Source organism: Strongylocentrotus purpuratus, unplaced genomic scaffold (genome assembly GCF_000002235.5).
Source record: "Strongylocentrotus purpuratus isolate Spur 01 unplaced genomic scaffold, Spur_5.0 spur5_scaffold_2, whole genome shotgun sequence".
NCBI classification, from domain to species: Eukaryota; Metazoa; Echinodermata; class Echinoidea; order Camarodonta; family Strongylocentrotidae; genus Strongylocentrotus; species Strongylocentrotus purpuratus.
This window is the reverse complement of record NW_022145605.1, coordinates 19,255,615-19,268,393: the sequence shown is the minus strand read 5'-3', so window position 1 is coordinate 19,268,393 and position 12,779 is coordinate 19,255,615. Positions and strand designations below refer to the sequence as shown.

At 39.4% G+C, this 12,779-nt stretch overlaps 1 protein-coding gene across 1 annotated transcript in view; it reads right to left on the bottom strand.

Annotated features, from left to right (window-relative positions):
• Positions 1-315: 315 nt before the first annotated feature.
• The window catches only part of LOC591186 (breast carcinoma-amplified sequence 3), a 39,253-nt gene continuing 26,789 nt past the window's right edge, over positions 316-12,779 (bottom strand). The window contains exons 10-19 of the mRNA XM_030991903.1: positions 11,522-11,615; positions 10,355-10,498; positions 9,538-9,837; positions 8,343-8,511; positions 6,793-6,890; positions 6,038-6,141; positions 5,679-5,872; positions 5,106-5,218; positions 4,002-4,175; positions 316-1,479 (exon numbers count right to left, since the gene is read on the bottom strand). Coding sequence (XP_030847763.1) covers positions 1,295-1,479; positions 4,002-4,175; positions 5,106-5,218; positions 5,679-5,872; positions 6,038-6,141; positions 6,793-6,890; positions 8,343-8,511; positions 9,538-9,837; positions 10,355-10,498; positions 11,522-11,615 — 1,575 coding nt within the window. The 3' untranslated portion in view covers positions 316-1,294. The remainder of the gene's footprint in view (positions 1,480-4,001; positions 4,176-5,105; positions 5,219-5,678; positions 5,873-6,037; positions 6,142-6,792; positions 6,891-8,342; positions 8,512-9,537; positions 9,838-10,354; positions 10,499-11,521; positions 11,616-12,779) is intronic.

Below are 12,779 nucleotides of genomic sequence, written 5' to 3'. Positions count from 1 at the left end.
CCCCGTTTCACAAAACTTGTCATCCGTGACACATGACAGTTTTTGTTATAAGCTACTGAAATCCTCGCTTCTGATTGGTTATCAGCAGACTTGTCACTGATTTTTGTCATTTGTCACTGAAAAAGGGGTTTGTGAAACGGGTCCCATTTGTGAGCGTGGCAAAATCAAAGTTCAAGTAGAGCCATATATATATAGAAAAGTAAGAGAGAGAGAGAGAGAGAGAGATCATCATGTAAGTGTGAATGATTAATTCAATATAATTACATGACAAGTATCGATGCACAATATTTACTGAAGATATAACCATGTGTGTCGTTGCTAAGATTAAGAATGAAACACAATTGAGCAAGTCACAACTAGGAATTGTGGCGTGCGCCTGTAATCCAGCTAACAATGGAAGTTACAAACTGATTCAGCCGAGGACGCAGGTTCGAAACTGAGTCACGTCTTTCGGATGGTGACGTTTAAAGGTCGGTCCCCAGACGTAAATAATCATATCTGATACATGACTGTAAAAACCTAAAAATACACACATAGGATGTCCAATACATCACCCAGTATTACCATGGAGATATCTCCATGGTATTACTGAGCTGTGTATGTTGCTGTATTGTGAACATAAATCTGAAAATATATAATTTGATGTGACCTTTTTTTTGGTCTGATTCAAGCTGCGGAAGGGCTATCATCAGCTTGACTCATTTGTCAGGTATACTGGAATCTTAGATGTAGATGGTAACATATGGGATAGAATAGCTTTGACTTGCCCAATTATTCTAAGCAGGTGTTGGGGTGTGGTGTATAAAAGTGAACACGTTGGCAGTGTGTTTGAATAGTAATGTATCACATGACTGGCAACTATTAGTTGCATTCGCTCTTACACTCATCGCAATGTCGCATGGCAAGTCTTTCGAGATATATATATATATATATATACACGAATTATACACGAATGAAGACGATGAATTTTTAAACAAAGACAGACAGTAGAGTGGGTATTAATGTCCAGTTATGAAGGCATGTTTACACTACATCAAATTGTCATGAATGGCCATCAGGCCAGGCGCTGTAAGCAGATGGGTATATATTGCTAGATGCGTAGCGTTGCTCCATGGGCAGGCCGGGCAGGCGTCGATTCATGAAGAAGCATTACCTACTTAATTGCAGATTGCAAGCTGCAGGGTTCACATGGAGCCATTGTTTAACGTTTAATCAATGACGATTTATCTAGCTATCCAACTGCCGTACGTGAGAGAGTGTGTGAAAACCCCGTTCACACTCTGCCTAACCTTCGTCAATTGCACTCCGGCGAGCTGTTGTTAGCGGATGGGAACACCAGAATGTGGTCCATGGTGTGCTGGGGGGAGAGGCGGGCCTCGAAGGAGTGCGGGATGCTGTCGGCCGAACCCGCGCTGGAGCTCAGAACGCCGTTGCTCTCGGCAACCACCTCCGGGGCGGGATGATGAAGATGGTGGTGACCTGGCGGGAGAGAGATGCGAGATAAGCAGCGGAGAGATTGGTGAGAGGGGTGGTGGTGGCTGGAGTCAGAACGGAGCTGACTTGCCTGTGGTAGGGGTGGTGGGTGTGGTCACATAGAGGTCACAGGAGGGTCAATGGGAGGAGATTTATAGGGGTGTGGGGGTCACAGGAGGGTCATGGGAGGAGGAGAGAAGGAGATTTATAGGGGTGTGGTCACATAGGGTCACAGGAGGGTCATGGGAGGAGGGGAGAAGGAGATTTATAGGGGTGTGGTCACATAGAGTCACAGAAGGGTCATGGGAGGTGGGGAGAAGGAGATTTTTGGGGATGTGTTCACAAATGGGTTACATTTAAGGGCATATGAGAGGGGAGGTTCATACGGGTCACAGTACAGGTCATGTAGAGGATTAATATGGGTGCAGCAACACAGAGGATAAGGATGATTTTTAAGGGTGCAGTATTCATAGAAATTCATGAATTGGGACATATATATACAAAGATGAGCACAGCAGAAGAAAAATGCAAGGTGGAAAATATATACAAGAAGTGTGAATACAAGAAGAGAATGACCCAAAGTAATGATGGATGGTGATATGGAGGGGATGGGTAATTTCAAGGGTGTGGGATGGATATGATATGGAACGATGAGCGAGCAAAGCAAAAGTTCAAAGCAAGATGGGAATTCCCCAAAATGAAGGATGAACGGGTGAATACATCAATAAATGAATGAAAGAACAGAGTGATGAATGGAAGAGTGAATTGATGGGTGAATGATTGAATGAAAAGAAGGATTGACATTTATCAACAAAACAGAAAAAAAACATCGAAGGGATCAAATGTAGGGGTTGAAACCAAAGATATAAATTCACAAGGCAGGCAAATTGATGACATTTGAAAAGAAAGTTATAATACCAATTGATGCATTCACAAATTCAGGTAACAGGAAGAGGAGAATTGATTAAGAAAGATGAATACATGGAAACGAAGAGCAAAGACCCAAGGAATTAGAATTGGGAGGGTTCATTCATTCCAAGGAAGGGGTGAGAGAGAAAAGAGAAAAGGAATGAAAAATTAGAATGTTATATGTGAAATCACAATAATGATATAAAGCACAAAGTTATAACAGATTTTCAGTTAGAATGTAGAGAGCATGAATGTTTAAAACCAGCTTCTTGTAGGTTTGATGTTTGAAATATATCAATGTCATAGAGCAGAAGTAACATAACGAGACCCACCATACATAATCCCTACGATACAAGTACAACAACTTTGCTTTCATGCCCTTCTCGAATGAGAAAGATTTATTATTTGTTTGATTGTTTTTTTTTTTATAAAGTTGTCCTTAACAGAGAGTGTTGCCACTGCCCTCCCATTCCCCCAGATGGGTAATATGTTTTTATAGGGAGTAAGAAAAGCCTCTGAAAAGCACCACTGGTCTGTACCTTGCACCAGAGAGTTACGGTAGTTACAATGGAGGAAAACTAAATATACAAAAGTGACAACATTTGTTACATCATTCTGTCACACAACTGTGGATGACAGCTTAAATCACTTTAACTACCCCCCCCCCCCCTTAAAAAAAATGATTTGCTTATCATTCTACAAAGGTTGACAAGGAAACAGTGGTAGTACCCAACACCAATGGAGTAAGTTAGAACAGAAATGGTTAGATATGGGTTATATATGGATTAGAATACAGGTATAACATGTATATAATATGAACGATTGCAAATAGGATGACATACATGTAGCTGAAATCCACACACAGTAAATTTGAATAGACATAGATTTCTTATAACACTGACCAATTCATGGTGCAAAATTATTTTAAAAAATCAACTTACAAAAGGTAATTACTATCAGATCATCAATATCTGAATATATCTTTTACACAAAACATAATTTCCTCCACAAACAAAATTGATGAACTGTTTACAACAGAAGTTTTCAATACCGGTATCCAGATTAAATTGTCATTTGCATATAAAAATATAATCGAGTACTCTAAAATAATAACATCTTGTTAAATTATACAAGCATACATTCATTATACACCCATCTTTATGGCAAGAGACTCTAGTAAAATGCAAAATCTCATGCATGTCATGATCTAATCATTTCACTATCCAAAACTATCCCTCAACCCCCCATGAAATTCACAAAAGTTTTCTTGTTCAACAGAATCAACATTTTAAACTTTCCCACAACATAGAGTATAGATTGAAATTCAGCAATGAACTAATGTTACATCTTCATAATACAGTCAAACCTGCTCTAGTGACCACCTGTCTACAAAGACCACATTTTTTGTTTCCCTTAAAAATGGTTTCTCATATGAAATATGTAATAAAGGAACCTTTCTGCAAAGACCACATCTTTAGTTTCCCTAAAAATGGTTTCTCACTGAAGTATGTAATAAAGGAACCTGTCTACAAAGACCATTTTTTGTGTTTCCCTTGGGTGGTCGCTTTAGACAGGTTTGACTGTACTGAGTGAGCATGTGGAAAGCATTGCACTCTCACCTTTTAGTCTCCCCGATGGTCTCATCTCGGTACTTGGTGATTCGGCCATGGCCTCTGCTATGGTCTGCTTGAGGTGTTCCTCGAGCATCTCGGAGCTTCTCTGCTGGCTGGGGGAGTTTTCTGGCCAGCTTCCACAGCTCACTTCTAGCAGGTTGGAGGCATGGTCAAAGGTACCTGTGGACAACAACAACAAATATCTATGAGGTTGGGTGGTGATCACAGCAAGATATTGGTACACTATAAAACATTTGTCAGGCTTGAGGTGTTCCTCTGTTGGGGGAGCTCTCTGGCCAGCTCACGTCAAACACGTTTGGGTCATGGTCACATTTCCCTATGGACAAATCTAGGAGATGATTATAGAGACAATAATACAGTATGATATATTAATTATGTTTTGAGGTGGTCTTCAAGCATTTCAGTGCTTCGTTGAAAGTACATGTAGGGATAGCCCTCTGGGTAGGTTGTAAAGCTGATCTCTAGCAGGTTTGAGGCAAATTCTAATGTACCTGGTGACCAATCACCCTTTTTTAATGCAAATCACACAGCTTTGCAACTGATGGACTATTCTATCTCTTGCTTGAGGGGTTGGTAGTGGGTTCGACTTTCTAATGCGCATTTCTCTTTCCTCATCTTCTCAACCCCACATGCAGCTCATTATTTTGTATTATTTTCTGTACCCCTGATCTCTCACTTCATTTTTGTAATTGTCTACTCTTTGTGTTTTGACCGTGTTCTTCTATCTTTGTCATGTAAAGTACTGTCTTGTCCCGTTCTCGTCTCTGTTGGTATCCTCCATTCCCCCTATTTTATAGTTCCTTTTGTAGTTACGAACTTGTTAATTTAATTACTCTTTATTCCTATTATCATTTGAGGCGTACACTATTGTACAAGCAATGCTTTTTAGTGGACCCCTCTGTTTCCAATATGTATTTCTACTTTTGTTGTAAATGTTTATAATTGATTTGTAATGTTTTGTTGGAAACATAAATAAATTGAAATTGAATTGAAATTGATCAATCATCAATTGATTCTTTTCCAAGGCTATGAGCCACTATTTACATGTATGTTACTAGTTTGTTATGAAGTAAGGAGAATGTGTCTTACCTGACCCGTACTCTATACTGGCCCCAGCAGAGCCCTCACAGCTCGACAACCGATGGACTCTTCCATCCCTTGCTTGAGGGGTAGGCAGTGGGTCTGAACGGAGGGGCTGGATCCTAAAAACAATACAAATAACAGAGATACATGTAGTATTTTACCATACCAAATTCAGATCACAAAAAATACTCTTAAAACATATTTTATGACCAAACCATCTTTCTTCCTCTTGCAATAGACCATGTCAAGATTGTAATTCCTGTAAAAACAGATAATCATTTTTTTGCAGTTTGCTGGATGGAATCGAGTGTGAATTACAATTTCCAATACAAAATCAAACATGGGAATTCCTGAAGATAACATATACCATAATTTATCCCAGACAGTCGCTCACTTCAATTCCTATTCCAGATGGAGTGAATAGGTATTTTGGATGGTTCAAAGATTTAAAGAAAGGGCAGTAGTAGACAGTTTTGACACTAAAAGTGAAGAGCATGTAAGGCATTTCATGTACATGTATTCAATGGATTTCAGGTATTTGATACATCTCACACCATGCATTCTACATATCTAACTAACCTTAGTGATCTGAGGTCCATGTCATCAATGGTCATATCCATGGCTGATCGGTTGGTCTCAAGACCTTCGGTCAAGAGGGCAGAGGAGCTTGATGATAAGATGGTGGTACTGCTCGGCTGAGGGACCGTCTTGAAGACAAACTGTGGTCCCATCCATAGATGGCGGTGTGGGCCAGCATGTGTCACCATCTCAACCTGGCATTAGGTGTAATAAGGTTATAGATAAATAGTTTTTGTTAGAACACAGAATTAAAAGAAAAATACCAGTGATGCCAATTTGAAGTAAAAACTAGGTCATCATTTTCAATCCTTGAAAAATCATATAGTGAAGAAATTTAAAAGAGAAATAGGTAGACCTACCTGTGATAACCAAGGCTCATCAAAGTCGGTATCTTGATTGCTACTATGAGCTGATGTCAGACTCTCACAGGATTCATTCCTAGGTAGTGATTGGTACAGAGATCCTGGGTGAAAGATAATAATATTAAAGTAGTGCAGAAGATCAAATGTGGGATGACATCATCTAAGCTTCCCACAAAGGTTAGCTGTACTTTTTGAAGCATTTTGTATTTCTTTGTATAATAAATAAATTACATGAATAAACCTAGGGATTCACTAAAGTCAACGAATCACTTGATAGAAATGCATATTTGGTTTATTTTTTATTTTTTGTTTTACAAGACTGCTATGAAACATGTGTATGCTTGTAAGTAAGCGACTAGGGGACCTACAGCGTGGCAGTCCTCTCCGAGGGAACTGGTAATGAGGCTTAATGCCTTACCAGAGGGCACCAGCGCATCGACTTGGCTTCAAATCCGTGACCTCCCGGTTACAAGACTACTGCTCTACCACTGATCTACCACGCCTTAATTCATACAGTCAAACCTGCTTTAGTGACCACCTGTATTGTCTACAAAGACCACCTGTCTACAAAGACCACATTTTTTGTTTTCCTTGAAAATGGTTTCTCATTAAAACATGTACTAAAGGAACCTGTACATGAAGACCACCTGCCTGTTAAGACCACTTTTCTTGTCTCCCTTGGGTGGTCACTATAGACAGGTTTCACTGTATATAAAAATTACTTGATAAACTGTAAATAAACCGTCGCTTACCTTGCGTGGCTGTGATAGACCTCTCTGCATCATCGCTGAATAGATGTACTAAACTATTGCCAGGTATTCTTAAGTTGCACTCGGGCGAGTTGAAACCCCTGTCAAGGAAAGTAAAAAAGAAAATACGATATGTTAAAATGTAATAAGTAAGATGTTTAATTTCAGTTGATTTTGAATTACATTATCCCCCCCCCCCCCTCCTGCTATCTTTTAACAATAAATTTGAAGAAACAATGAACATCTGCACAGTAATTTCATCATGAACATGAAAGGCATGTACCTTCACATTTTCTGCTGAGCTGTCATGCGTACAACCAAATTTAAATCAAGTCACCTCCTTTAAAGAGATAACCTCAGCATGATACACTGAGAGTATGTATCTAATAGTATGCACTAATGTCCTTTGGCAAGACATTGATCTACATTTGCCACACTCCACCCAGGTGAAGTAAATGGATACCTGGTAGGAATTTATTCCTTGAAACGCAGCGCGCGTAACAGCTGCACTGCTAAAGCCAGGGTAATTATGCTGCATTATTGTAGAGCGCTTAGAGACTTCTGACAAAAGTAAGTGTTAGGCGCTATATAAGCACTGTAATTATTAATTATTATTATCTATGTATCTATTTTCAATAATTTATTTTGTATATCTTTAAATGTAACAAATGTGCAATTCAGCCTTTGGTTGCTAAGCATTTGACGAATAAACTCTTTTTTAATTGAATTTTGAATTGAGTACTAACAATTACAACAGCCCACCCTTGCCTATTTTCTTATCCTTTTCTCCTATATGTAGACATTATGAGCAGGAACATTTATCTGCATTTCTAGTGTCCAAAGGTTTCCATTGAGCTACCTGGCTAGCAACGAACTCTAGAAGGAGCCTATCCACAACAAGCTCTGCTTTTCCATAGGCTCCGCCACTATATCTCTTAAGTTCAACTCAATGGACAATATTCTGAATAGTGTGTACCGGTATTGTATGTACATGTATATTATAACCATTTATTAATATGTTGTTACATTCTTTGTAAAATGAGATATTTTGGAAACCAATAAACTATCTATCTATCTAGAAGTGACAAATCAATCTCCTATCTTAAAAATAATATACAGAGGGGTCTTTAAAAAGGTTGAAATAATCCCTCGCTTCTTTTTTCTTTTCCCCCTCTGTGCAAAATTTTGAACAAACAAACTCTTTGTAAGAGAAAAATCTCCACTGTGATTTGATGCAAGCAAACCAGGCCCTATCTTATAATCTGAAAGCCTTGATTTGAATCGATAGTAACTCAAAATCAATCGCAATGCTGTACTAAAAAAAAAGCTAGTGACTAGACCCCTTGCAATCAATTTGGGTCAAACAAACTCTTTGTAAGACAGGGCCCAGCTCTGAAGAGGAATCCTCTCCTTCTTTGAGAAATGCTTAGCAGGACACATTAAGAGTACTCTACAAATTGTCCATCCGCCCCCCCCCCCCCAAACATAATTATCCTCCTCTTCCCCTTTTGCAGACAATTTAAAACGACAAAGAAAATAAACGTATTTCTAACCTTTGTAGTCTCCACTGTGCTACCATGCTGGCAACCAACTCTAGAGGGGAATCATCTCCTTTCTTGACACTAGCCGGTAGGGTAGCCTTGGGATCTAAGGTGTACTCTACCAGGAATCCATGGCATGACATGATGAAGAGGGAGGGTATTGGAGAAACTCTTGTAGAGTCTGTGACAAGAGGTTGATAGAGAGAGGGGATAGAGAGAGAGAGAGAGAGAGAGAGAGAGAGAGAAAGAGAGAGAGAGAGAGAGAGAGAGAGGGGGGAAGTGAGAGAGTGAGAGTCAGACAGAGAGAGAGTCAAAGAGAGAGAGTCAGAGAGAGTCAAAGAGAGAGAGATAGAGAGGGAAAGAGCAAGAGAGGAGAGAAATAACAGGTGAAGAAAAGGAACGCAGGAAGATAGAGATCGAGGATATAGATCAAGAAAGTGATCAAGAGAAAGTTCAAAAGAGATAGGATAGTGATAGGAGAGAAAAGAAGAGAGAGATAAAAGGACAAATCAAAATAAGATTGAATAATGACTCAACTAAGGCACATTCAAGAGAGTATATCATTTATATGCCATTTTATTGTCTATCAGAGGAAGTATCAGCTCTCTGAAATCTTCAACTTGATGACATCATCGTATGTGGAGTACGCATATTCAAAATAACTTTGCATTAATCATTAAAGCACCGCTCATCGCCTCACATATGTAGGTGAACCGCTCAGGTCCATATGTTATGTCGTCACTGATACTTCAGCAAATTTGACCCCTGTTGACCCGTAAGGGGTGCGGAAAATGAGGTTTTAATTTGCTTTTGTGCAATAATGAAAGTAAATACTTTTTGTTCCTTTATATTTGTATTCTACAATCAATTAAAGCACCGCTCATCGCCTCACCTATATAGGTGAACCGCTCGGGTCCATATGTTATGTCGTCACTGATACTTCAGCAAATTTGACCCCTGTTGACCCGTAAGGGGTGCGGAAAATGAGGTTTTAATTTTCTTTTGTGCAATGTGCGGTAGCTGTAGATAGATTTGACTATATTTGTTGGATAGGGTCTTTAAGATTTTCATGCAAGATATGGTTCCCCAAAAGTGCTTTCCTTAACACAACACTTCAACCAATTTAATTTTTCATGGACCACTGATACACTGCAAAAGACACAAAATGACATATAGCAATTATTCTTTTCTTTTCTTCATTATTTACCTTTCTCTCTGGGCACCTGGTTGGCTCCTTGCACATGGCCCCTCGACAGAGCAAAGCAGGTCGCCAGCCCCGAGTACTCGCTCGCCCCGGAGCTCTGGGTGGGTGCCTTGCCCCTGCCTGGCTTGGCGGTGCTAGCGGCCATGCTGGTGGCCACGGCTCCTAGGGTGGTGGATAGCTTGATCTGCTCTAGGGGTAGGATGGTGACGGTCTGGGGGTAGGGGGGTAGGCGGGGGTTGCCGATGGCTACGTTGAGGGTGTTGTTGTGGGGGATGGAGGCGATAGAATCCGGTGTGTGGAAACCTGTGGAGAAGATGATATACAGGTGAGTATGATACACAAGGAATTGTCTTTGGAAGGGATTGAGTATTTTTGTCTCAGATTCTAAACAAAATCCTGGATGTAGCTCATACTGCAATCATTATTATAAACCTTTAGGTCAGTCAGGAATCCCATGACGTTAACAAGCCGACTGCAGGTTTGATTATCAAGATATTTATGATTGGAATTAGAAATGTCAAAAACAGTTTTCCCAACGGTTTTTATAACACTACAGTCTATTGGGGAAAATGTTGCGAAAAAGGTCCGTCTTATACACAGAGATTTGCGGTAGTGGAATTATTCTGTCCACGCACACACAAAAAAGAAGATATTTGGTTCGTTATGCAAAATTCGATTTTTAAATCTCACTTTTTTCTGTAGGTGTGAATGCCCCTATTGAGAAAAATAGAAATTTACATTCATAATGCAGCTGGCAAAATTCACAGAAGGACTTGAAAAAATAGCATTTGTGACCAGAGAACTTTTCACATGGACTCACCTGATGAAGTAGGACTCTCTGATAAACCGTGTACGGGACTCCATCTTCCTGTCTCTACGAGCTCCTCTAGACCAGCACTCTTGTGAAACCGACTCTCTTTGTTGACTATTTTCTGAGATGTGTGTGTTCTTGCACATACATGACCTAGGCATACAAGAGAAAAACAGACATTAATGGTATTTTTGTACACAACAAACAGGAGAGTTATCCACTGACCAAACTGCCAATTTGAGCTTCGCATAGAATTAGCGATCTCATATTTCAAACATTAAAGATAAAGGTGAGTTCTGGTAATGCGATTGCATTGTGAAAGAAAAGGTGTGGAATGGATCAGAAACAGTAGATCATGTACCATGTAAGTATTGGTGTGCACTGCAAGGTTCTGGAGTCATCAAAATCATAATAAATTTGGCTGAGTCTTGGTAAAGTAACAAGCACTGTACACAGAAAGCTATATATGGGACAACACACATGGTGTTGGGGCTAGTACTACCTTGATTTCCTTGTCTTTCTATGCTCATTACTCAGCCAGTATAAATTTTCTTCCAAAATTGTTTGGCACATGTCATTTATTAGTAATCTTGAACATTCAGTGTAAGTTTCGTTTGATTCTGTGAGAATTAATTTTCATTTTTTTTACCAGAACTGGAGTTTATCTTTAATAACTTTTTTTTTATCATTGGTCCAATTTATTTTAAACTGTCGCCATTTTCCTTATCTTATTTTTCTGCTTCCGTACAAATGAACATATTACAAGGGTTGGATTGCCCTTAAAGGCATAACAATGTTAAATCTGAGATGCGTGGCCCTACGTGTTATCAGTGTCTATGATATGGAGTAATATTGGAGCCCTCAAAAAATTGCGCTTCAAAATGATCTTGAAGTGCCTCAAAAAAGTAAAAATCTGTGAGTGACCGGTTTTACCATACTCATTTTCCCCTAGACTGTAGTATGTGTTATAAAAACCGTGAATGAAATTTCGATTTCCAATCATAAATATCTTGATAATCAATCGGACAGGCGATCGGCTTGTAAAAGTCATGGGACTCCTGACTGACTAAAGGTTTAAAATTATAATTGCAGCGTGAGCTAAATCCAGGACTTTGTTTAGAATCTGAAACAAAGATACCCAATCCCTTTAAAGATACAATTTGAGAAGGTTCTTACCTCCATACGGAGTGATAGGAAAGAGATGAGTAGTCTCTCTCATAGTACTCACAGCCACCCAGCGGCTGTCATTTGTGAAGGATACATGCTGCACCTGGAAATTAAACAAAAATCTTAAAAGTCTTGATAGCAGCACTGGCTAATATTCTTGAAAGTGGAGTAACTGAAGGTCCGGTTATAACCTGGAATAAGTGTACTATCAATTTAGTACTACATATTCATTATGTGCCAAGTTTCAACCTCCTAACTATGTGCAAATCATGATTAATGTGTAGAACACACAAGAAAGGGGGAATGACCAGATAAAATCATATCCCCCCTACAGAAAAATTAGATAAATAAATAAATACACAAAAAATAAATACATAAATAAATAAATAACTGTGATGAACAATATTACCAAATGAACCCTTTCCAATCTAACTGAAATTTGATTTGAGAAAAAAATGCAATTCCTGATGAGGTTCAAAACATTAAAAGTAAAACTGAAACTGAATACAGCGAGCCTTCTGGTCTTATATAGGGTCCAATGGAAATCAAAATCACATATTATTGTGACTAGCCCGACATAAGTACAACTCACAGCTAACTTGGCATTCTCCCTACTGGGCACACATTACCATGCAATTAAGATTTCACTACTGTTATTACATTTAGCTATGAGAAGAGAAAGCACAGAAAACGGGATAATGACAGGAACAGTTGAGGGAAAGAGAAGCAGAGGGAGACAGCGCATCAAATACACTGATAAGTTCATTGGGCTGACTGGTAACAGAAGCAACGTCACATTGCAAAGAACCAGAGATAGAAATAGATGAAAAGCCTTGATAGTCAATGTCAGGAACAGACAAGGCACCTAGCAAGCAGACAAGTATCAATGATTGTAATTTCGTTCAATATCATGACTTTGGATCATATACCCCGCAGGAGGTTACAATCAAAGTCAATTAAAGGCTATCTGTACTAGTTTGGCCAGGAGGGATCAGACCTTCCAGCGAGGTCACTGGCAGGTGGTTTTCTCATCAAATAAGCTCTCAATTAACATTTTTTTAAAGGGGACCATGGGGGAACCAAAGGCTACCGCTTAGGCATTGTTGGCCATATAGAGGGCGCAAGTAGCTACAAGTAGTCAGAGCCATCTATACACAGAGTTTGGCCTACTTGGTTTCACTGGGTCACAACATGGCGTATATTCTTTTGTTTTGTGCTTGCCCAAAAAAGCAGTAGTTGCCATATTGTGTCCAACTCGATCCGGGTT